The sequence below is a fragment of the Dermacentor variabilis genome, chromosome 4, assembly GCF_050947875.1.
Source record: "Dermacentor variabilis isolate Ectoservices chromosome 4, ASM5094787v1, whole genome shotgun sequence".
In the NCBI taxonomy this organism is placed as follows: domain Eukaryota; kingdom Metazoa; phylum Arthropoda; class Arachnida; order Ixodida; family Ixodidae; genus Dermacentor; species Dermacentor variabilis.
In genome coordinates this window covers 143,133,965-143,155,516 of record NC_134571.1, presented here as the reverse complement: position 1 = coordinate 143,155,516, position 21,552 = coordinate 143,133,965, and the positions used below count along the sequence as shown (strand labels likewise).

At 46.4% G+C, this 21,552-nt stretch overlaps 1 protein-coding gene across 1 annotated transcript in view; it reads right to left on the bottom strand.

The window, feature by feature from the left end:
• LOC142579869 (Na(+)/citrate cotransporter-like) overlaps window positions 1-21,227 on the bottom strand; it is a 64,664-nt gene extending 43,437 nt beyond the window's left edge. The window contains exons 1-9 of the mRNA XM_075690502.1: window positions 21,127-21,227; window positions 19,387-19,595; window positions 16,571-16,950; window positions 13,678-14,105; window positions 12,877-13,026; window positions 10,536-10,651; window positions 7,982-8,124; window positions 6,197-6,344; window positions 1,095-1,217 (exon numbers count right to left, since the gene is read on the bottom strand). Coding sequence (XP_075546617.1) covers window positions 1,095-1,217; window positions 6,197-6,344; window positions 7,982-8,124; window positions 10,536-10,651; window positions 12,877-13,026; window positions 13,678-14,105; window positions 16,571-16,950; window positions 19,387-19,595; window positions 21,127-21,168 — 1,739 coding nt within the window. The 5' untranslated portion in view covers window positions 21,169-21,227. The remainder of the gene's footprint in view (window positions 1-1,094; window positions 1,218-6,196; window positions 6,345-7,981; window positions 8,125-10,535; window positions 10,652-12,876; window positions 13,027-13,677; window positions 14,106-16,570; window positions 16,951-19,386; window positions 19,596-21,126) is intronic.
• Window positions 21,228-21,552: the final 325 nt, after the last annotated feature.

Sequence of the window (21,552 nt, the reverse complement as noted above, 5' to 3'; positions counted from 1 at the left end):
AAAATGCACACCAATGTACTTTAAGAAGCCATACTGTGGTTATATGGAATAAGGAAAATCAGAGTTTACGAATAAATGAAAATTATTTTTATTTTCGGAATTGAATGCCATTTGCCATGTGCTGTCATCAAAGCTTGTAAAAGAAATATAATTTTGCAGAATCAGGCTACCATAAATGAATTTTTGTGGTAGACAATACGATCCCCTACAAAGAGCCGAATTTCGGGTGATCAGTTATCGGGTAAGACATTCATAAACAATTTAAAAAGTTGAGGGCCAGAAAGAATACCCTGAGGAACACCAGAAGAAACATAGGTAGCGGGGAAGCACAGTTATAAACGTAGTAGCGACAAGTCTACAGAAAGGTGCAGAACCAGGATATATTTGACGAATAAAAATAAATTTTATGAAATTTCTTAAAATAAATCGCACTGAACTACGCAATCAAACGCTTTCGTAAAGACAAGGAAAATACAATCGTAGATTCCCGCAAATGAGTATCGCAAGAGAGGCTTGTTCGGGAACCATGCTGAATAACGAAAATTTTGTTTCAAGAAGATTGTATACGCGTCAAAGAAATAATACCTAACGCACGCAACAGAGATGGAACAGTTTAGTGTTCAGGAGCGTTTCTTCCTCGAGCTTTAAACACGGGAAAAACTTCAGCCATCCTCCAATTCATATGTAACTGGCCATTTAATAACGGTTGATTAGGCCTCAGACTTAAAATTTGGCTAGATAATGGCAGAGTATTTCTTAATATTTTGAAATTCAGGAGATCAGTGCCTGCGGACATAGATAATTTGATGTTTCTTGTAAGATCGCAGCTCCTTCAGGAGCAGCAGTATTCGGTTTGATTGTGAAAACATTTGATTATGAACACTTGATAGAAAATGAACAGAGCAATATCCTACCGATTTAACTTTCTTTCAGCAGACTCTGCAGCGCATTCCTTCAAAATCATGCGACTCTGACACAATTATCCATAATTCAAGCTATGGTGTGACTAAAGGGGATATTATCGGAGTCCATTACCGGACAGTTGCAGTACTTGTACAGTGGTCTCTGTCAATCGTGTAGAGCAGTATACTCACTGGCGCAAGAAATGGAGCAGGTAGTAGCTCTGCTGGGAGCCGCGAGAGGTGCCGCTACTGCCTATGTTGGAGCCGTACACGACAGCCGCCATCATGGCCTTGAACAGCGTGTTCCGTTCGTCCCTTAAAAATGCAAGCGACACAAGCACACCATCGATGACTGCACATACTGGAGAACAATCTTGCCTTTTGTCTATGATCAATTGTCACAGATGACTGTACTCGCAATTGTCAGGCGCATGCACGCGTACGTGCGTGTGCAAAAGAGATTGAGAGCGTGTCTGTGTGTGTATGTATGTCGGTGTACGCATGCGGGTGTGCGCGTGTGTGCCCGTCGGTAAATGAGTGACAGGAATCAACAGCCAGGAGTTCAAACCTTATCCTACTGATAAACACACGAGTCTAGCGGAATACGAAGACGATGGCAACAGTGGAAATTCGGTGTTACTTCAATAACCGACTCAAGAATTTACTGTAGCTGAGTTTCCAATTTTCAATACACCCGCATTTTTCGAAGATGGTATGTTTTAACGCGGCAGCATTAAGGGCCCTGAGTCGTGTAAAATCCGGTGTTGGTGTCGGCGGAGCTGTCCCTGAGCGTAAATTTCAGTATACAGTTAGGTTTAGCTATATGCCACGCCTTGCTGTATGTCATGCGTATATGCGCGTTATATTGCTACACCATTCAATCACTAACCTTGCATTGTTGACGAAGTTATTCTTCGGTATATTGAGTATGACAGCCCACAAACAAATGTCATGAAACAAAACAGCAACAGTGGGTGCCGTTTATGTTAAACCTTCTCAAACTGAAACAGTAAAAGTACGAAACAATAACAGAAACTTAAAAATGAGTAACTTTCTTGGCGCGGCTGTGCACTACTTCCTGGATTGGCCCACGCAAGAGGTCGCGTTTCTACCTGAAGCCTCGCCTTCGGGGAGCGTTCGCCGCCAGCGTTTCGCGGTAAATATTGGGATTCCCAAGCTGAATTGGCCGGGAAGCGTGAGAAGCAGTCACATATATGTGAATGCTATTGGGCGTTCCACTCTTAGAGGCGAATCTTAAGTGTTCTCCAAGTTTTTAAACTTACAGCAAAGAAACTGCAAACACGGCAACGATATAATGGAAACCTTGCGCTGTTAACGCTTTCCATACCATGGGGAAAATAGGTGTTTTTTGTAGGTTACGCCCGATTTCTTTGTTCAGTAGGTACCACTGCACTCAGTATTTTATGTAGTACTTAAACAAAAAGCCGAATGAACGCACTTTTCACGCATAAACTTTTATTAGCAAGATACATGTCATAAAAAAGACATAAATTGCCAAAATCAAGATTGTGGGATAAAATTGAACAACGTTTGTATAAAGACACGCTTGTCTCTAGTAAAAAGAAAATATAACAGAAGATATGAGATATGCAATATGTACTGCCGTTTAATTGGCACTATCATCCATAAATTCAAAATCTTCAATTGAACAGGTATTCCACTACAAAAAATTAAGTGCGGGCACTACAGTTTGGCGTGCCAGGCTGCGGCCATCGATGTCCGGGCTGGCTTGCGTCATCGTTGGTCAAAGTCCGACAAAAAGGTAGCATCCTCAGACTCGCTGCTGCTCGATCCACAGATACACTCAGCCACAAAGGCAGCGAAATTGCGAGATATTCGAAGCGCGCGCGCCGCTCCCGGAAGCGGCCATTTTTGCTTTCTGCTTTGACGATCGCCAAATTTCGGAGTGCGTTCAAAACTTAACGCCTGGCGGGGAAAAAGCAAACTACTTAGAAAACAAAAATACAGTTCTCCTTCACGTTCTACGACACCGATATCCAGGAACACCGCGTAAAATCTCGAAAGCTGCGTTTCAAATCATCGATAGCGGGCGACCATTTCGCTTCCATACTTTGACGAGCGCGAAAACTTCGGAGCGTGTTCGAAAATCACCGCCTGGGGAGAAAAGGCGAACTGCTTAGGAAACAATAGAATAGTTCTCCTTTACGTCCGATAGTATGGCGTGTCCGGGAGCGGCGCGAAAAGTCTCGAAATCGGCGTTTCAAACCATAGTTAGCGGGCTAACGATGCCCAATGGGCGCTGTGCGGAAAGAGTTAAGCAATGGGTCACGATTCTTGATCATACATGCCTACACGCCCTACACGTCAATTACAGGCTTCGCGTTTCGTCCATCCCGTTTCCTTACGCCACCTTTCTCGCAAGCGGAACCGACGAAAGGTGACGAAATAATATAAATTCTATTTTATACCTCGCTCTCACTCCAACTATAGCCATTGCCGAGAGATACGGCAACACCGTCAAGAGAAAGTTTCTCTATTTGCCAATAAGTACAGAGCCTGTAAAACGCAGCATCGGAGAGCGTCGCAGTTCAGTTAATCTTTTCACATGCACACGTGCGGAATGAAATGGCCGCAAGCCATGGATCATCATTAAGCTTCAGACCACTGCAAAATGTGCTGCACAACATCCAACACAAATCAATCATTTTCGGCGTGAATGATTCAGCAGCTAGTGGCAAACAGATATTGGCCGAGGAAACAGCCTAATCTTACGATATAACTTGCGAGCTAGTGTAAGACCTCTGAGAAGCATCAAATTGCAGTCGGATCGATGCTGTTTCATTGCCGTTGTTTTGCGAATCTTCATCATGTATTCGCGATTTTTTCGCTGACCTCATTGAAGCTCGTCTGGTTGTTTTCCTTGCAGCTTCTTGTGAGCGGGTCGTCAAAGCACTCCATGAGGGAGAGACCAAGCTGAGAAATCGTAGTGCCAGGATGGCGTGTTGTAAACAATTGGCACGTGTTGACAGACTATAGGCGTGAAAGTGTTGCAATCCACAGTCGAGGTCGACAGTGTAGCGCCTAGCGCTGTCAAGTTTTAATTCTACAAACTTACGCGGAAGGTTTTGTACCACATCCATGCTTAACGAAAGGCAGATGGAACATTGGGCAATCAACCCCGGCGCCAACTTTGTGGTGCGAGTTCCGCACCTCAAGTAGGCCTCACCTCAGCAGGCCGCATCTCAAATAACGGCGTCCAGAAAGCACCCACTTTATAGAGGTGGAGTGAACTTTTATGGCATGCAATGACAGCACGGTGGAACTTTCTGTGTAGTGAAACTGCAGTTGAAAATAAAACAGTAATATGAAAATAAATAAAAGAATAAAAAATTAAGTTGGAACACCATCCATTCAACAGACGTGGTGAAGCAAAAAGCCGTGGTTTCGACATAACAGCGAAGCAATGCATGCAATGGGAATAAGATAGACTATTACACGAAGTGTAAGAATTGGAGCTGTAGTGGCAGTATGAATTGAAGTAAACGTAAGCTGAATTAGTAAAAACGAGCTGTTGCACTAGGATTCTTCTCCGTTTGGATCCTGTCATCGGGCAGTTTCATTTACGTTTATTAATTAATGTCAATGTCTTTCTTAGCGACATTACCCCCAATTTTCCCTATCGGCTATCTTTCCTGAACTGATCCCGGAGCTAGTACATAGCCCCGTCAATGAAACAGCATTATTTTCTTATTTGAGCTTTGTTAATATTTCGCACTTTTAGTATTAAAGTTTGAGAAGACGTAAGATAAAAGACATGCGCTGTCAGTATTTTGCTTTCGCTTCATGGCAATTCCTAGTAGGCTGCCATTGTTAACATCCTAAAGAATAATTTTGTCGAGAATGTAAGACCTGGTACGAGCCACTTTAATGATAGAATGGCTTGGAAATATAACTCGCATATACCGCATGTCACATAGCATGGCATGACATATGGCATACATATACCTAAATATATATACGGAATCTCACGGCTACGGCGACGGCATAAATTCACTTGGAGTGCCCATATAACTGCTGCCAGGATAAATACAATAAAAAAATAAAAATATCTGCCTCCGTTCCATCCTGTGACAGTGAATGTACAGCGAAGCTGTTGCCGACATTAAGTAAGAACAACCGATGCTAGACGACGTTACACAAGCATTTCCACCACAAGCGACGTACGTCACGTGGCCACGCACGTGTTGCGCAGTGAAGCACGCATCCCCATTCCCCTATACCCTCCGCCAAGCGCAAGTGCATTATTGAAATAAACGAATGCGTAAAAGTAAATTGCGCCAGAAAAATCTGTAAAGTACGACTTATGCAGAAGCTGCAGACATGATAATTTCAAATTGTTGTTGTAATATACGAGAAGGCACAAATTTGTTACCCGGAAACTGAGAGACAGCTGCCGTTTGAGGTCTGTTAGAGCGGCCACGGCCGCGAGATGGCGGTACAGTTAGCACAGTATACATCCTCATTCTTGTAGGCCCTCCGCTTAGCACAAGTGCGTTATTGAACTAACTGAATTTCTCGAAGTAAAATGCGCCAGAAAATTTGTAAAGTACGACTCACACAAAGCCTGCGTACGCGATAGCATATGATTGTAATTCCAATATACAAGGAAAGATAATTCTGTTGCGCGGAAACCCTAACACAAAGCCTTCCGACTGCCGTCTGTTTCTGTGTGAGCACCGTGCACAAGGGCACGAAATATCCCCACCAACCAGAGGCCAAAAGCTTCGCTGTAAAACAAATTGAGTGAAGGTTCGACCGCGCTCCCGCACGGCCGCGCCGTAAGCAACAGCCGCGCTAAAGAGCGCCCCCCTCCCTCGCATTGCTCCCGTGCCTCGCGCGCGACAGAAGAGGGCGCGCTTCCGCCCTGCCTTTCTGGCTCGCGCAGGCGAGATTGAGTTGCGTTTGCCGGCTCACCCTCTCACGCTTTCGCTCGCACATGAAGCGTACGGCACGCGGCGACGATTTTATTGTCCTTAGACTTTATACAGAACCTCACGGCGACGGCGACGGCAGAAATGCGCCTGATGTGCCCATGTAATTGAACAAAATAACCCCTCCCCCAATCCACTATGACGTCCATTGAAGGGCGTGTGATCTTTCAGGGCGCTAAACCCCATAATTCTAATTTCGGATTTGACGGTAATCTCTCATATTGGTTTCGCATCTGCGCAGTACGTCGCCTGTAGGCGCTTGACAATGTTCATAGCAAAGCGCACGCAATACTTTTTGTGTGCCATACAGTGACTGCTCACCGGATGTAAGTGGTACACTCGCTGAAGATGTAGCGGCGGTAGGTGAAGTACGACAGGTGCTCGGTGGACTCCATTGACTGGCGCTGCGGCGCCGAATTGGGGCTTGCCCCACTTCCATGGCAAGGGCGTTGGCCTGGGTCGACCATCCCTGTTTGTGGACATATACCCGCATGTCGGTACGTAAATCAGGCGCCTCAAACGCGAGAAGCGATGCCAGATGAAGCGAATAAATACATCCACAACAAATACCATTACCACTGTAGCTACCATCTTTTCTTTGCAGGCTTTGTGCGAACTAGTGTAACAGGATTAGCGTTTCGTTTTTGCATCGAACTGCCTATTTGCGTTGTTGTTTCCTTTCTCCTTCGTTTTATTTTGTTTCTGCCTTGCGTTCTTTTTGTATGGGCACTCCTGATTTCAGAATCGTTCTTTTATTTATTGTTTTTGTTTTGTAGTTATATCGCGTGATCTCCCTTTTTATATATATCTTTTCTCTTTCTCTCTTTATTTTTACTGATATAGTCGAGTAATTTTATTTCCTTTTTTATGTATGCGTGCGCCAGCAGTCAGACTTTAGAGTTGCTGCATGGGCCCGTTAATTAATTAATTGGTTAGTTAATTAATAATTCATTATTTATATTAATTTTTATTATTTATTTATTTATTTATTTATTTATTTATTTATTTATTTATTTATTTATTTATTTCACCTCCGCGCAGTCTACAGTGTTGAAGAAATATGCATGGAGAGACTTGAATCATAGGAAGCACGACTTCGTTCACAAACCATTACTTGCATTAATTAAGCTAACAATGTGAAGATGAAATTTGCGAAGGAAAGAATGAATCGAACGCGGCGCTGTGTTTACTAGGCTTTGCTACTTTCCTGACAGAAGTTTTATACGATTCACGTACAATCAAGATAAGCAAGAAAGGATATAAGCTAACCCACAATAGTGCAAGAAGTACGTATGAAATTTGTACAGGAGGGGCAGCAAGATATGAACAAAACATGGAAGTTGCAGGGTCGTACTCGCTTGTTATTGTGACGAAGTTGTTGTGTGTCTGCGCCGGCGCTCAAGCGGGCGCATCCGTGTGTGCGTGAGTGCGTATGCGTGGGCGCGTGCGTGCGTGTGTGTGTGTTTGTGTGTGTGTGTGTGTGTGTGTGTGTGTGTGTGTGTATGTGTGTGTGTGTGTGTGTGTGTGTGTGTGTGTGTCTGTGTGTGTGTGTGTGTGTGTGTGTGTGTGTGTGTGTGTGTGTGTGTGTGTGTGTGTGTGTGTGTGTGTGTGTGTTCTTGGGGATTTGCTTATTACGCTTTATCTGGGCCTAAGTCTCAAAGAGGTTTCAACATTTTTTGATGCAGAATGTAATGGACTCTGCAATCACGCATAATCGCTGCTAATTGCAGTGGTTCCACTGGTCCATACGTCCGGGGTATAATGACTTCTATATCGCGCTTCTGTGCTAGAGGTCCTTTGTTCGGATCCAGTTGTCGGACAATATTTATGTATATTTATATATTTGTAACGCACTACATTCTTAAAAATGATCACTTTGCAAAGTGACTTTAGCCATCTAAAGCGAGAAGGACGAAGCTAAGCAAATCCGTGCGCTGGCCATCATTCCAATGCTGGCTGGGCCTCCCTATTTGGGGGTGCCGTAGGCATTAGGGCCACAGTTCCGTCTGGCAATTGTATGAAACTCTATGCTCTTAACACAACTCAGAAGACGTCTGGCATTTATGGTCAATCGTCGTAGTTTGGCCTAGCAAGTAGCTCACTCACCGGAGGGCACGTTGGCTTGAACAACGTGAAAGTAGATCTCGTCCACGATGCACTCTACGGTAGACATCATGAGTACGGTGACGCAGAAGGCATCCAGCAGGCACGTCATTGTCACGGCCACGGCTATTACGAGTGCCAGGATGCTGCATAGCAGAAGCCATACAAGGGGTCTGGTTTGGCCAAGTGTTGCGCAGCGATGTCGAAACAGGGAACGAAGAAAATTTGACCGAGATTATCGCATTTAGGAAATCAGCGTTAAACTATGGAGGCATTTCTTCCGGGGAGATTCTGTGAAAGAATCGCTTCGCGACAGCAATGATTTGACAAAGAAATATGGTATACGTGGTAGGACGAATGGGAGAACTTAAGGAATAAGGAGGGCGTACAGTAAACGTTTTCCCATATTTAAATCAAAGTTTTTGTGTTGGCTCAACAGAGTGTGCTTCGAATCGAACTTCTCAAGTGGAGGACTGGAAGGTGGCGGTGGCGTTCTTCCGAATGCAGCTGTGGGTAGCACTTTCAGATTGGATTTGTCTTTGCCACCCGTGACATTGCCAGTCCAGGACCAAGTAATCCGAACAATTGACGAGCTGCATTGTACGCAATAAGTAACGGTTCCAAAAATACGTCAGCCTTAAACTGCCGTGTGCACGGAACGCCCGCGCGGTGAGCGATGGCGATTTTCCCTCGCCGTGGTTTTCCCTCCCCGTGGCTATGGCATGGCTATATTGAAGTCCAGGTCGCAGTTTCGACTCCGACTGCAGCGGCAGCATTCTGATGGGTACTAAATGAAAAAAAATGCTAGAGTATTTTGATTTACGTGAACGTTAACGCACGTTAACGTTGATGATCAAAACTTACTAGATCGCGCATTCTGACCATGTCATGGTTTCTCCCACGCAGGGCCTTCGAATTTAATTTAGTTTGTGATTTGTTGTGCGCAGCAACCATGGAAGTATAGCAGCATAAAGAATTGTTTCGTGTCACAAAACTTGATCCACGCGCCTTATTGAACCTGGAGCTATTATGGTATTGGTTAAAATACGTATTCTCGTCACTGACATCGTTACATTAGGCTGTCACAAAAATACGCCTCCGTTTATGTAACTCCCATATCCTGTTATATGGGCTGCCCCAACAAAATGTCACCATGCAGGAATTAAGAAACTAACGAAGGGTCTTGTGCTAACGGCGATTACGAGGGTGATCAGAAAGCCTTTGCCCCAATTTTTTATTGACGAAAACAAGGTAACATACAGGTTATTACAAGATCTACTGTAGCGGCGTGACTATCGCTTCCAAGGCAGGCAAAGTTCTATTCTCGTGCAGGTAGCACAAGAATAGAACATGCTAGCTCGCTCAATCTGAGCGGCCGCAGTGTCGGCTGCTACCGAGATCAGCTGACAACATGACTGGCCGGCTTAAAGAAACTACGGCTACGGCGTAATACGTCTTCGTGCCGTCTCCCACAAATTGGTGATCCGGACGACGAAACCTTCGCCATGCCAACGTCAGCGCAACGACTCTACGCGAGTAGTGACGTGGCCTCACGCGGTGCGGCAAATGTCCCGCGATTGTAGGGTGTCCGGGAATTCTACATCGACATGCCGGACGTCTGGTTTATCAAGCCAGAAAGCCATTTCCTTCTCAACAAGGTTCCAGGCTCCGGCTGTCATTCCCTGGCCCCGACGTCTATGCGCACTTGCGGGCATCCGTCCTTACTCACTACGTCAACTCAAGCGCTCACTCGCAGCCGCTCTCGCCATTTGAATCGCGGCGCGATTCCGCGTCTTGTCGACCCGCATCGCCTGCGTCCACCCTTGCCGATTGTCAGCACGCACAGGCCCCAGCATCAAGCCTCAACTCAGTCTGTGAGCCTCCTCACCCTCTCAAAAGCAGCTCTCTCACCGGCTCCACTAGGCGCAAATTTCCCTCTTACAGTCACGGCGACGCCACAAGCACAACCTTCGCGATTGCTTCACTGAACAAGGCAACCCTGACGCTATCGGCATTCACCATTTCACCGTAAGCAACAGCAAGCAAGCCTTCCGATATTCTGTACTCACGCATTCCGTGGATGCATGGCCTACCAATGTTTTGCAGAAGCAGCTCTGCCATCTGGTTTCTTCAGCTCGAGGATCACTTCTACGTCAACAACATGAGTGACCAACAGTAGCGTTATCTCCACGCAAGTACCGAGCTTCCAGACGGCCTACTTTTGGACCTCAGACTTCTACAGACATCTAGGAAACACTGAGGCAGGATTCGCATTACGGTATCACTGTGGCTGCGCTTCGCTGACAACCTACGCTGCCGGTTAACATTTGAGAAATAATAACGGGGGACACTAAATATCTATCCTGCCAGCTGTGTCACACTTATTTCCAATTTAAACACTTTCACACAACTGTCCCACACGAGTGATCTACACAGGGAGGACAGAATGCGTATAGCCTGCAGATGTAACGCACTTCACGAGCATGCTCGTGAGAGTGTGCGGCTTCCGTGGGGTTTATGGACTAGCAAGAAAAAACAAGGTCTGCGCCGCACCCACCTGTTGATCTTGTGTCCAGTGTGACTGAGTATGAGCAGCGCCAGGCGGGTCGAGAGGCCGCATTCTTCCATGGTCAGCACGAGCAACATGGCGCACAGGAAACTCATCTGGCGAACCTGCGCAGCGTTGAAATTAATAGTTTAATGAAATCCTATCTGGTCGGGCAGCCATAAAGTTCTGAGGATTATGGAGGCTGCCCTTTCTAGACGTAGTGGTAGAATGGGACAGACAGCGGTTATCTTTCAAAGTTCACAGGAAGGACACGCACACAGGCCGGTATCTTCATTTCACTTCGGCAAACCCTGTGTGCCACAAGCGGTCCGTGGCATTCTCAATACAGGGAGTCCAAACAAATTGTAGTAAGCCAGACGACTTGGTTTCCGATTGGGACTGCATTCGACGCGGGCTCAGTGCGTGCAGCCAACCAGAAAGCTTTATTGCTTCTTCGGAAAAAACGAGCCTCGCAACATAATGAACGACGTGATGCCTCCGGCCAAGTTAGCGCAGACATTCCGTACGTTCCCTTCATCATCGAATCTTTGGAGCGCGTGTCTAGCGTGAGTATAACGTGCAAATCCCACGTTCCCCGCCGGAAGTTACATCTTTAGCTTGTCAAGGCCAAGGACAAACTAAGAAAAGAACATTTCCGGGCGTTGTATATAACTGCAATTATGTCTACATTGGGGAAAGTGGCATATTTTAGTGGCACCTAAAGGAGCACATGAACGATGTGAAAAAGAAAAAAGTCACTTCCAATGCACTCGCTGAACCCGCAGAAGCTAATCAACAGGATTACAACTGGAGCCACGCTTCCGTCATCACCCAAGAAAAAAACTGGACGAAGCGATTGTATCTGGAATCTGATTATGCAAACCACACACATGGTTAATCGAAACCATGGCAGTCTCCCGCAAACATACTCAGGATTGCTTAAATGATATTGCGCGACATAAAAAACGACGCGGACGTGAAAGAAGACGACACACCAAGCGCAAACTTTCAACTAAGTTTATTGTGCCACTGCGTCATTTTATACATGGCAGGCAACGTAGATCGCGCATGCGCTTACAAGGAAATGAAGTGCGAAGTCATGTAACATGGTTACTTGTCATGTGACGCCGCGTCCAAGTAACGCAATTCTTTTTCTGTGAGAGCCAGAGACGGGAAGCTAACACACGAGATCAATGCACGATTGTTTCCCGTGGCAGAACGCAGCTCATCCGTGAGATATCTGAAGCGCAGATGATCGAGAAATTGGGTGATGCCGCGTATTTAAGCTGCAGGCTTTATGCCGCTAAGCTCAGTAAACAAGGCTTCCGTGTGAGAAACCGAAACGTTTAATAATTTTTAGACAACCCAATCTTGGTCGGCGTTGTTTTTCTTCCTGCTATGCTGCGCAGCGTTATTCTCGGTTGTAGATAGAATATAAAGTTTCCACGCAGCTAACAAATGTGTGATTCGTCTTTTCCTTTCTTCTGTTCCAAATGGGCATCGTTCACTCGCCAGATAGCGCTGCTGTTATTTTAAGCTACCTATAAGTGCTGCTGACCAAGTGGTAATCTCATAAGGTTACCACCACTGCCACTGACACTGCCATCGCTCAGATGCCATGGAAATGATGGCTAGCACATATATTTGTCTAATCTTTTCGCTAGTGACGCAAGATCTTACTGTGATCTTATTTATATGTTTTGTATTGCGTTTGTTGGTTACAATTCCAATCAATATTTTCTAAACGAAAAGCGCCATACGAATCCGTGCATGTGCATGCCTTAGCACTCAATTGCTGCGTTCATAACGCAATATATCGTCTAAAATTGACAATTTACAAAGTCGCAAGGCCATTTAAAGACATAATTGGACCAAATTTAGGCAAATTCATGTATTTCTCATTTTTCACTTTGGGTGAGCCGCTATACTTGCGGCTACCGTTTAAACTAGAGCCAGAGTTCCCTCTGGTAAATTTGGTGGGAAATTGTATGCTGCCTACGTCGGACCCTCGGACTGCGACGAAAATCATGAGGTCATATTAGCGCCAACAGACGTGCACCCGTCCTACCAATTCATTACTTGCCTAAACATCACAAGCGCATCTTCGCCCTACCCACGATAGCGTTAAAACGCATTTGAAATTCAAATTTGTACTATATCCAAGGTTAATAGCTTTATAAATATGTTGGTGCACTATAGCAAGACACCACTGAAAGAATTTAGCTGAAAAGTCAATGAAAAGGCATTTGCATTTTGTTTCGTTGCATAATTAGTGAAAATTATTTACTAAATATCTAAAGCTTAAATTTAGGGAAAAACGGTCCATTGAAAAAGTTATAGAGCGTTGTACCGTGGAGTACGGCAGTGCGGCGGCTCGCGCATCGGCCAGCTCCAGAAGTGGCATGCACAGGAAAGGCAGCAACGAAGCCATGGGTGCCGCCACCAGGTCCATCGTCAGCGACGCCATGAGCAGCAGGCCCACGCTGCTGGCGCGCCACGACTGCAAAATGGCAAGACGTGGACTCAACGGAGAAAAGCAAGGAAACGTGTATTTTCTTTTTTAAATATAAGTTTATTTAAGAGCAGAGGAACAAAGCCCTGAAAAGAACACCCAGCCGTAAGTTTCAGGGAGTAGGTCAGAGGTCGGCGCAAATAATCCACAAGTTCACAATACAATTTCACAAGCTAAAACATAAGCCTACGCCCTCCCGGTGAGAAAAACGAAGGCAAAGCAAGAATAAAACCGTAAAAAAAAAAAACACGTTGCGCCATACATCATGTTACAAAAAAAAAACATACAACGAGCATACAAGAACACATCTATATAATCACGGGATCTATATTATCGCAAGTGCCGCAAACGTTGATGCACATATTTGAATAAGTGTAAATAAAAGCAATTAGACGGTTCAACACCTTCCAATTGATTTTCATAATCATTAATTGCGATTCGAGATTCGTGACATGTTACGCGTGTCAAGTCGGGATTGGAAGTATACTGTCTCACCTCGATCCACAATAAAGAGAACAACGAGAGAAAACCTGACCCGGCGGTGTTGCAAGCGCGCACTCCAACGCCAGGGTATTTTCTTTTCAGGGTGGCTCGGTGCGCTGCGAGCGTCCCCCACGAGACATCGGATCGAGGACGCACCTTTTCGGCCGAGTTTGGGACAGCGGCCAGCCAGAGCACGAGCAGAAGCAGCGCCATGGTGGCCAGCACGCGAATGCTGCTCTGCACGCGCTGCGTGTCGCCGGAAAACAAATCCTGCGCGAGCCAGAAGCAGTCCAGCTGCGCCAGCAGGTCGAAGAGCGGCTTGAGCGCCGCACCGTCCCAGGGACCTCGGGGCCGATACGGCAGCCCAGTTCCAGCGCCGGTGTCCGGTAGCTGCGAGTCGGTAGCGCCAGCGTCTGCAGCGCAAGCGGCCTCTGGGCCCATCGCAGCCTCGCCTCCGTCGGCGCGCGGCCCGGTAACGACATCGTATTCGACGCCGACAAAGGGTGCGTACGACGCAGCTGCGGCCAGGGCCGCCGCCGCGGTTCCGACCGGAGACAGCGAGAGCGCGCGGGGTGACTCGGAACCTGCAAATGGCATCGCCGCACGTTGTTTGTTGTGCTTTTCGCTATGCTAGCATGCCGCGGTACTGGCGGTAACATGACATTAGGGTATGTTCGTACGGATGCCTGTGTCACACGTTGTGGGCTGTCGCCTCGACAGCCTCGAATTCATTTAGAATGTGCGACGATGGCCACGTACATGCCAGGGTAATGTAGGCTGCGTGATTCACTGCGACAGTGGTGGCAAACGCTGCCGATATTGTAGCCACCGAGGTTTTTTTTTTCTTTACAGGAGAAATGCGTTTGCAATCATTAAGCAAATCAAATCTTGTTTCATTCCCTTGTCGTCAAGCTTGTTCTCGCCGGTAGCAGTAGGTAACGTGTAGGACATTATGGGAAACAGGCCTTTTAAGTATGAGTTTGTATGCCGTCCAAGTAGTGCAGGCCATCGTGCCTTCTAGCAGAGAATGAGTATAATCCACGAGTTTGTGCATGCTTTTGTTATACCGAGTGTTAAAAATGACGATTTATGGTTTTATTAAAGTTAGGCACTGGGAGCCACGGGAAGACCACCTGTGCAAATAAGTGGTGTGGCCTGGGGGACACAAAGTGACACAATTATTATTGCTGTGAGCAGCCCAATTAACTAAAATTGAATAATTAACTTTTTTGTTGACTGCAGTCACTGGGTATGTTTGTATTGAAAAGTAATGAAGTGGGTGAGTGAAGTGAGTGGGTAATGAAGTGAACCAACTTTCGCAACAAAGTCGGTCGCTACGCATGTCCGCAATACCTGGTGCGCTTTGCAAGTGCAAACCTCTTGCACACTGACGTGCAATAACGAAATTGAAGGAGGCGTGCTTTCTATACAGTTTAGATGTGGTCTTAAAGCCAAAGAACACAATACACAATGTCCTCAGCAATTATTTTACACGCTCTTGACGCCTCTTCCGGGACCAGCACATAATTTTTGTTTTGCTGCAAATTTCCTCCTTTCTTAGATGTACGCATGCGCTAGCAAATTATCTGGTCTGATCCACGCCCCCCCCCCCCCCCCTCCTTTTATCTGGCTTGCGGACGTGCTGCTATGGCATGATCTCTCCTCAGCGTGGCCACGGGAGATTTCCCGGCGTGGAACGTCTGAGTTCTTTTTATTATTGTGGTACTACCTATATATACATGTTTGCGAGTGTTCGCGGTGTTAGCGCGTCTAACGTGGTCTGGCTGCCGGTTCATCTCGGCGGCGCCGAGCTTCCGTGTCATCGCTCTCACGGAATGGTGGAGTTATTTCGGCAGAATGGAGAGTTCCTGCAGGCACGGCCCGCCTCATAATGAGCAGGATTCACGTTAAACAAGGTCATACCACTCCACAAGAGGTTTATGGTAGCTCACATTGCAATGAGCCAAATTATTTATGCATGGGATTTATGCAGTGACAGTGTTATTGCCGTCTTAGTGCTGTCGTTTTCTTCCGTGACACGTGAAACTCGGGAGCCCATCAAGCTCCGTTGACCTTTTTCTCGCAATGCCCCTCACCTCTTTTGAGATGAAAATTCGGTTCATTCATTCATTCATTCATTCATTCATTCATTCATTCATATATTTGCGTTGTTCGCCTTTGCACGTGTTCATCCGGGCTTTTCACATACATGCCGTGCGCAAATACGGCGGATTCGCTGCTGAAACACTGTTGCGCCTAAAATTTGTGTTGGAGTGGCAAGCAAGCTATACCGTTTTCCAGGAAAGAAGCCGGCCCGTGTTTTTGACAGAAACTTTTCTTGAGTTCCTGACTATAGAGAAGTCAACCCGTGCCCTTCTCCTTTGAAAGAAAAGGTTTATTCTAGGCGTAACTACATAATGACACATCAAATGAAACGCAAGCTGTAATTGTTTTTTAAATAATGCTGTGTTGTACATGCTTGTGGATATAGTGCGCCGCCTTTACAACCATACATGCTTACCAGCTAGCCCATAATTATATACTCAACGAGCTTAATTAACCTGAAAGCATCGGCTATATAGTCTGTTATCCTTATCCAAACGGCAAAAGGGCTAAGGATAAGGACAAAGCAAAGGTGCATAAAAAGACCATAAGAATGGAAACGCGCTTGTGAGCTCTATTCATGTGCCAGTATTTTCCCTTTGTAATGTATTTAAAAGCTGACTTTTTCGTAATGTGTCCCACCAGGTTCCGGCTACAATTACACTGACCACGGCTGGGAAATCCCGAATCTGACCTAGCGGCGACGGAAGCCAAGGCACGTGGGATTAAGCCGTAAAGCGATCAACTGCAAGAACGCCTTGACACCATGCATTTCGGTTTCACTCAAGGCCCCTGCGTGATGGAGGCAAGCACGCACGCGACAGGTGGCACCCACTGAATGCACCTTTACGAACGGCTCGACGAAAACCATGGCCTCCGAGAATGCATCGGCGTAAGGTAGCCAGTGCGATCTCGGAGCTAGGCCACGAACAAAGCGTTTGTATACCTTGAATGCCAGAGCTCGCGCTCACACCACTAGGGACTCCGGCTTTCTCGGGATTCTGCCGCATCGGCTCCTCGCTGTTGACAATCTGGGGAACCTCCAAGCGACTCGGCTGCGGCGTAGAAGACGCGGAGACGTGGTGCATGGCGGCCCCTTCATCAGCACGGCCTAAGAGCGCGTCGGAATCTGCGCCCTGCAGCAGCCCGAGTGCGCAAGATGGTCGGTGGCGCTGGGCTGGCGCGACGAACGCGGTGCGTTCGCTCGTCGAGCTTTCAGGGCCCTGTGCGGTCGCGGCATCGACAGCGGACGGGCAGTCACAGTCCTGCTGCGCAGGCGACTGCGACTTCTCAGCAGCTGTGGGTGACGGTCTCTCCCATCCACGTCTGAAAGAGCGTTAATGTAATTTATAAGCTATGTGACTTTTTCCTCCAATTGTCTATTTATGCCTTACTCTCTGTAATGTTAAATATATCTCTCCTTTTACAACCTATATCTTTCGCTGGTTTTCTTCTGACAGATTTTTGTGTTCGTTGCTTGAAAGTCCTGCCATTCACCCTCTGCGCATTGCGCTGCTCTGTTTTAGGGTAAGTCAATGAAAAAAACACATTTAAAAACTTCACCGCACACCTTAACTGAATAGCATATATCCTACTCAGAAATTTGAAATGCTCCATGCACATGATCATCTAATATCACCACACGGGTTTTGTAAATAAATGCTCAAGTGCAAGGATCGCTAATGATTGTGTACGACGTTAATTAAACCCATTTTTCTTTTTACTGAGGTGCATTGAAATTTTGTTAGTGTTACGCTTAAAGTAATATAATCAGCGAAGTGGTCTCTTTTGTCGATGTGCTACGTTAAGTTTGAAAAAAACCAGTACACATTTGAATCGGCCCAGGTTTCACGAGCATATCTATTGCGCATTCACTTTGCCACGCAGCTTGCCTTCTAGCAAGGGTGTCAAATCATAAGCAGCGTATTTTATACCAAAATGAGAGCAACGTTGTGAACTCTGAAAAAGGAACACTTGCCTCGTATGGAGAAAACAAAGGGCAACTTTACGAATCATGGACACGTTTGCTTGGCGACGAGCATTTACGGAGCATTTGTGAGCTTTAGTCACTGCTTTCAAATATTAGAATTCTGAGATAGAGTGGTTACTAACTCGCACGAGAGTTGTTGGATGCTTATCGTATATACGAAGGAAATCACACTAGCGGCGCATTGTTTACATCGACAAGCGGATAACACCGTCTGTTTGAAGAGAACCGCAAAGAACTGAAAGAGCCTCGAGTGCTCAGTCCCGCGGAAATTTCGCGCGTATTCGCGGCCTTATTTCACGATTGAAAAAAAAAAACACTTTTATGTAGTACGCATTGAGCAACAGAAAGCTGTATCGGAAGTTTTTCATGTTGCTCTACGACTTTCCTGTTTACCATTTTCATCTAAGTGCAATATTAGAGAAGTCGAATATTTAAGACTAATTAGTCAATTAGGTGGAATGCCAAAAAAAATTCCGAGTAGCCCCACGCGACGGCAAACAACATTACCTTGGTTCTGCCCAGCTACGCGGCATTTGCATATTTCTAAATCTTGGCGCATGATAGTTGGGACACCCTGTATACGTACCAAATAAACGCGTAACGAGTGCGAACATGTCACGTGCACTTGGTTAAGAAAAGTGTTGCCGTTGTATTATTGCATGTCCGCTCTGTCAACTTACTGTAAAGTGAAAACGCTGTGCCAATAGATACGCGTCTTTTAAGCTATAGCGTTTGGACCGTTTATGATGATGAAGTCAAAACGGCTAAGGCCCCGCTACACTCCGGCTAAGGCCCCGGAGTGCTCTACTAAGGGCCTTGGGAACGTTCTTAGTAGGGCACTCCGAGTCTCCAACGCATGACCCACGCTCAGCGTTTGGGGCGCCACGTGATAAGAGGAAATCAGTTGTCGGCTGTCGCTCAGTCTAACCACAGCAGCTGTCGTTAACGAGTGGCTTAACAGTGCCAAAACTTCCAGTTTATCCCAGAAGCAGCGGGCACCTCATCGCTCGTACGATGTCCTCCAAGTAGTACAAGACTAAGCAAAAGCTAGTTCTAGTTAGCATTCAGCCAGAAGAAATGATGAATTCGACTTTTCGCAGGTACCCTAGGCGGCACCATTTTTTTTTTTAACGCAAGCTATACGCAAGCCAAGAAATAGCCAGGAGCGCTAAATACGGAAATGCTTATATTGTCACGTTGTCGTGACGGCAAAGAATTTGACCTTGATACAACGTTGAGTAACAAAACTAACTCTCTGTTGTGCGAACTTGTACCCACGGAACCAAGCTACACTATGGCAGAACGACAGTGGTGAACAGATTCGTTGATCGTCGAAACCTTATCTACAGGTCAAGCACATGAGCTACTTAAACATGACTCAGCGAAGATTGCATTGTAATCACTTCCAGAATGCACAACGCTATTCAAGTCGCGCAAGCGATCTGATTAAAATATTCAGCGACAACATAGAGCACTGATGAAAGCGGCGACAATAGTCGAGAATGTTCCGACACACGCAGGCGACGCTTTGCGCCGGGCGGTAACATTTGACACTTGTTAGACGGTGAGATAAGCCAGGACGCGTGCCAATATGCACGTTACCAGAAATGCTGTCCATTACTTTGGAACCGCTATTTTAAAGCACGCGCGAAGCCCGTGCATACGTTGTATCGTTTAGGCGTAGGCAAGTATATCACGCGCGATATGGAGCGTAGGTGCAAAACGCAATGTTCTTGTCCCCTTGCTTGTGCCTCATCTTACTCGGTACGTACTCTGCGGCTAGTGCACCTGTCCTAGGTGCGTCGTTCCTGCGGCCCTGGGAGGTTTGCGCAACTGGCAAGGCCGGTGAAGTGCTTTTCGCATCGTCTCTTGATGTGGGGGCACTGGCGACAGACTCGTGCACCGAGCCCGTCCTCGCGGTCCGCTTACTCGATAGACTACGATGGTGACGAGGATTGGGCACTGAAGACCTCCTGGGGTTCTGTAGGCAAGAACGAGAAGGAGCGAGCGCGTAAATAAATTTGAAATGTGTTAGGGTACATTTTATTGAGCGTTAACCTAAAGAGAAATAAATTTCTGACGATCACTGTTACACTTCGCAGCTACTGATACCTTCAAGTGCGTAGAGCCGCCGGTACCGGCTTATTGCCATGTTTGATGAATTCTCTAACTCTGACTCATTCGGCCAGCTAAATGGCTACCACCTTTTTCTCATATTTATGCTGTGTTAACGTAGTGTTACGTAAGACTGTCTAACAGGGGCATACAACTGCTGGTCTAGAGCAACAAGAGCTGTGAAGGGAAGCGCAACGGTCAAAAAGTGTCTATGGGATTATATTGTGAGACAAATTTCTGAAATTTGCAGGATGGAGCCAGCTCATGCTGGACTGGGGGCATTGCATATCGCTAGTAGAGGCCTTATTCCTGCGGTGACCATAAATTAGACTATGTAACGCCGGAGAATGCAAGGTAAGGACGTATTTCATTGATCTCATGCTTTCGTGAACTCGTCTTTTAATTTCCGGAAAGATTAGTCCGCTTTTTTATTAAGGCGAAAGCATTATATGGTGTCATCGGTCAATCGATCTTAAGCAAAAACACGTGCACGATACGAAAGGTAGAAAAAGGCTTTCTACCGTCAACCTTTAGTGGATGTCGAACCCATGACCTTTGGTGTTAATGAAGGCGAAGTTAAATAAGGCGCCCGAACCCAGCATATTTCGCAGGAGTCGAACCCAGGACCATTTCTGCAAGTAGACCCCACAACCTTTGGTCGGAGTCGCACCCTTCACCTTTGGTTGCAAATAAGGCGAAGTTAATTACGACACATGTAATTAATATATATTTAATCAAGGCATTCGAACACACCACCTTCGTAGCTAATGACGACAAAGTTAATTAAGATAGAGTTAAGACATATGCAATTAAGGTACTCGAACCCATGATCTTTGGAGCTAATGACGGCGAAGTTAATTAAGGTAGAGTTAAGACAAAATCAATTAAGGTACTCGAACCCACGACCTTTGGAGCTAATGATGGCGAAGTTAATTAAGGTCCAGTCAAGCTAGATGCAATTAAGGCACTCGAACTCACGACCTTGGGTAGGCGTCGAACTCTCGGCCTTTGTAATTAAGTGGGATGGCTAAAAGAAGTACACTAAGCGAATTATGCGGGATGTGTACATCGTGCGTCCGTCTATAATGCATCGGCACTTGGGCTTTCATCTTCAAGTCGTCTTAGAGATAACATAAAGGACCCTGTGAATCTTTCTTATTGCTGTAGCTAAGTTTCGAGATCAGTGCCTCGTCCTCGAGGCAAACGCGGTTTTACGATTCCGTAATGAGAGACTATATTGCGTTGCGCGCACAATTGCCTTCCGCCATGTTGCTTTACCTTGCTAGTGACGCGACCAAACTAAACAGCCGTGTGAAATGCAGTGTATGTGCCTACAGAACCGTCGCAATGAATCTCGTCGCCACGCGGGACATGCCCCTTCTGAACTCAACACGTACCGCGCGCGACTCCGACGGCGACCGCTGACGTCGGCCTTCCATGAGGAACGCAGGTTTGGGATGTCGCCTTCTCTTCGGCCTCGCTCGAAGGACACGCGCACTGCTGGTGCTTCTTCTTTCTCGTCTACGGCCGCAAGTGCGGTGGCGCGCGTTGCATATTTATGATCCGCGAGAGCGGCGTTTCCAACGCTCTTCAACTTGTTTGGGGCGTAAGCACGACGGACGCTGTAGGAAGTGATGGGATGTCCCATGGACTGTCTTTTTTTTCCTTGCAGTGGCAAATAACGAATGAAGGGAGTGCTAAATGTCACCGTTGTCCAATTCCTGGCAGCGCGATAGACCCAATCCCCCATCAGTGACATTTATGACACTTCGTCATCTTTCCCAGTCATATTTGCACCTACCGCTAGCCTATTTGTTCTACAT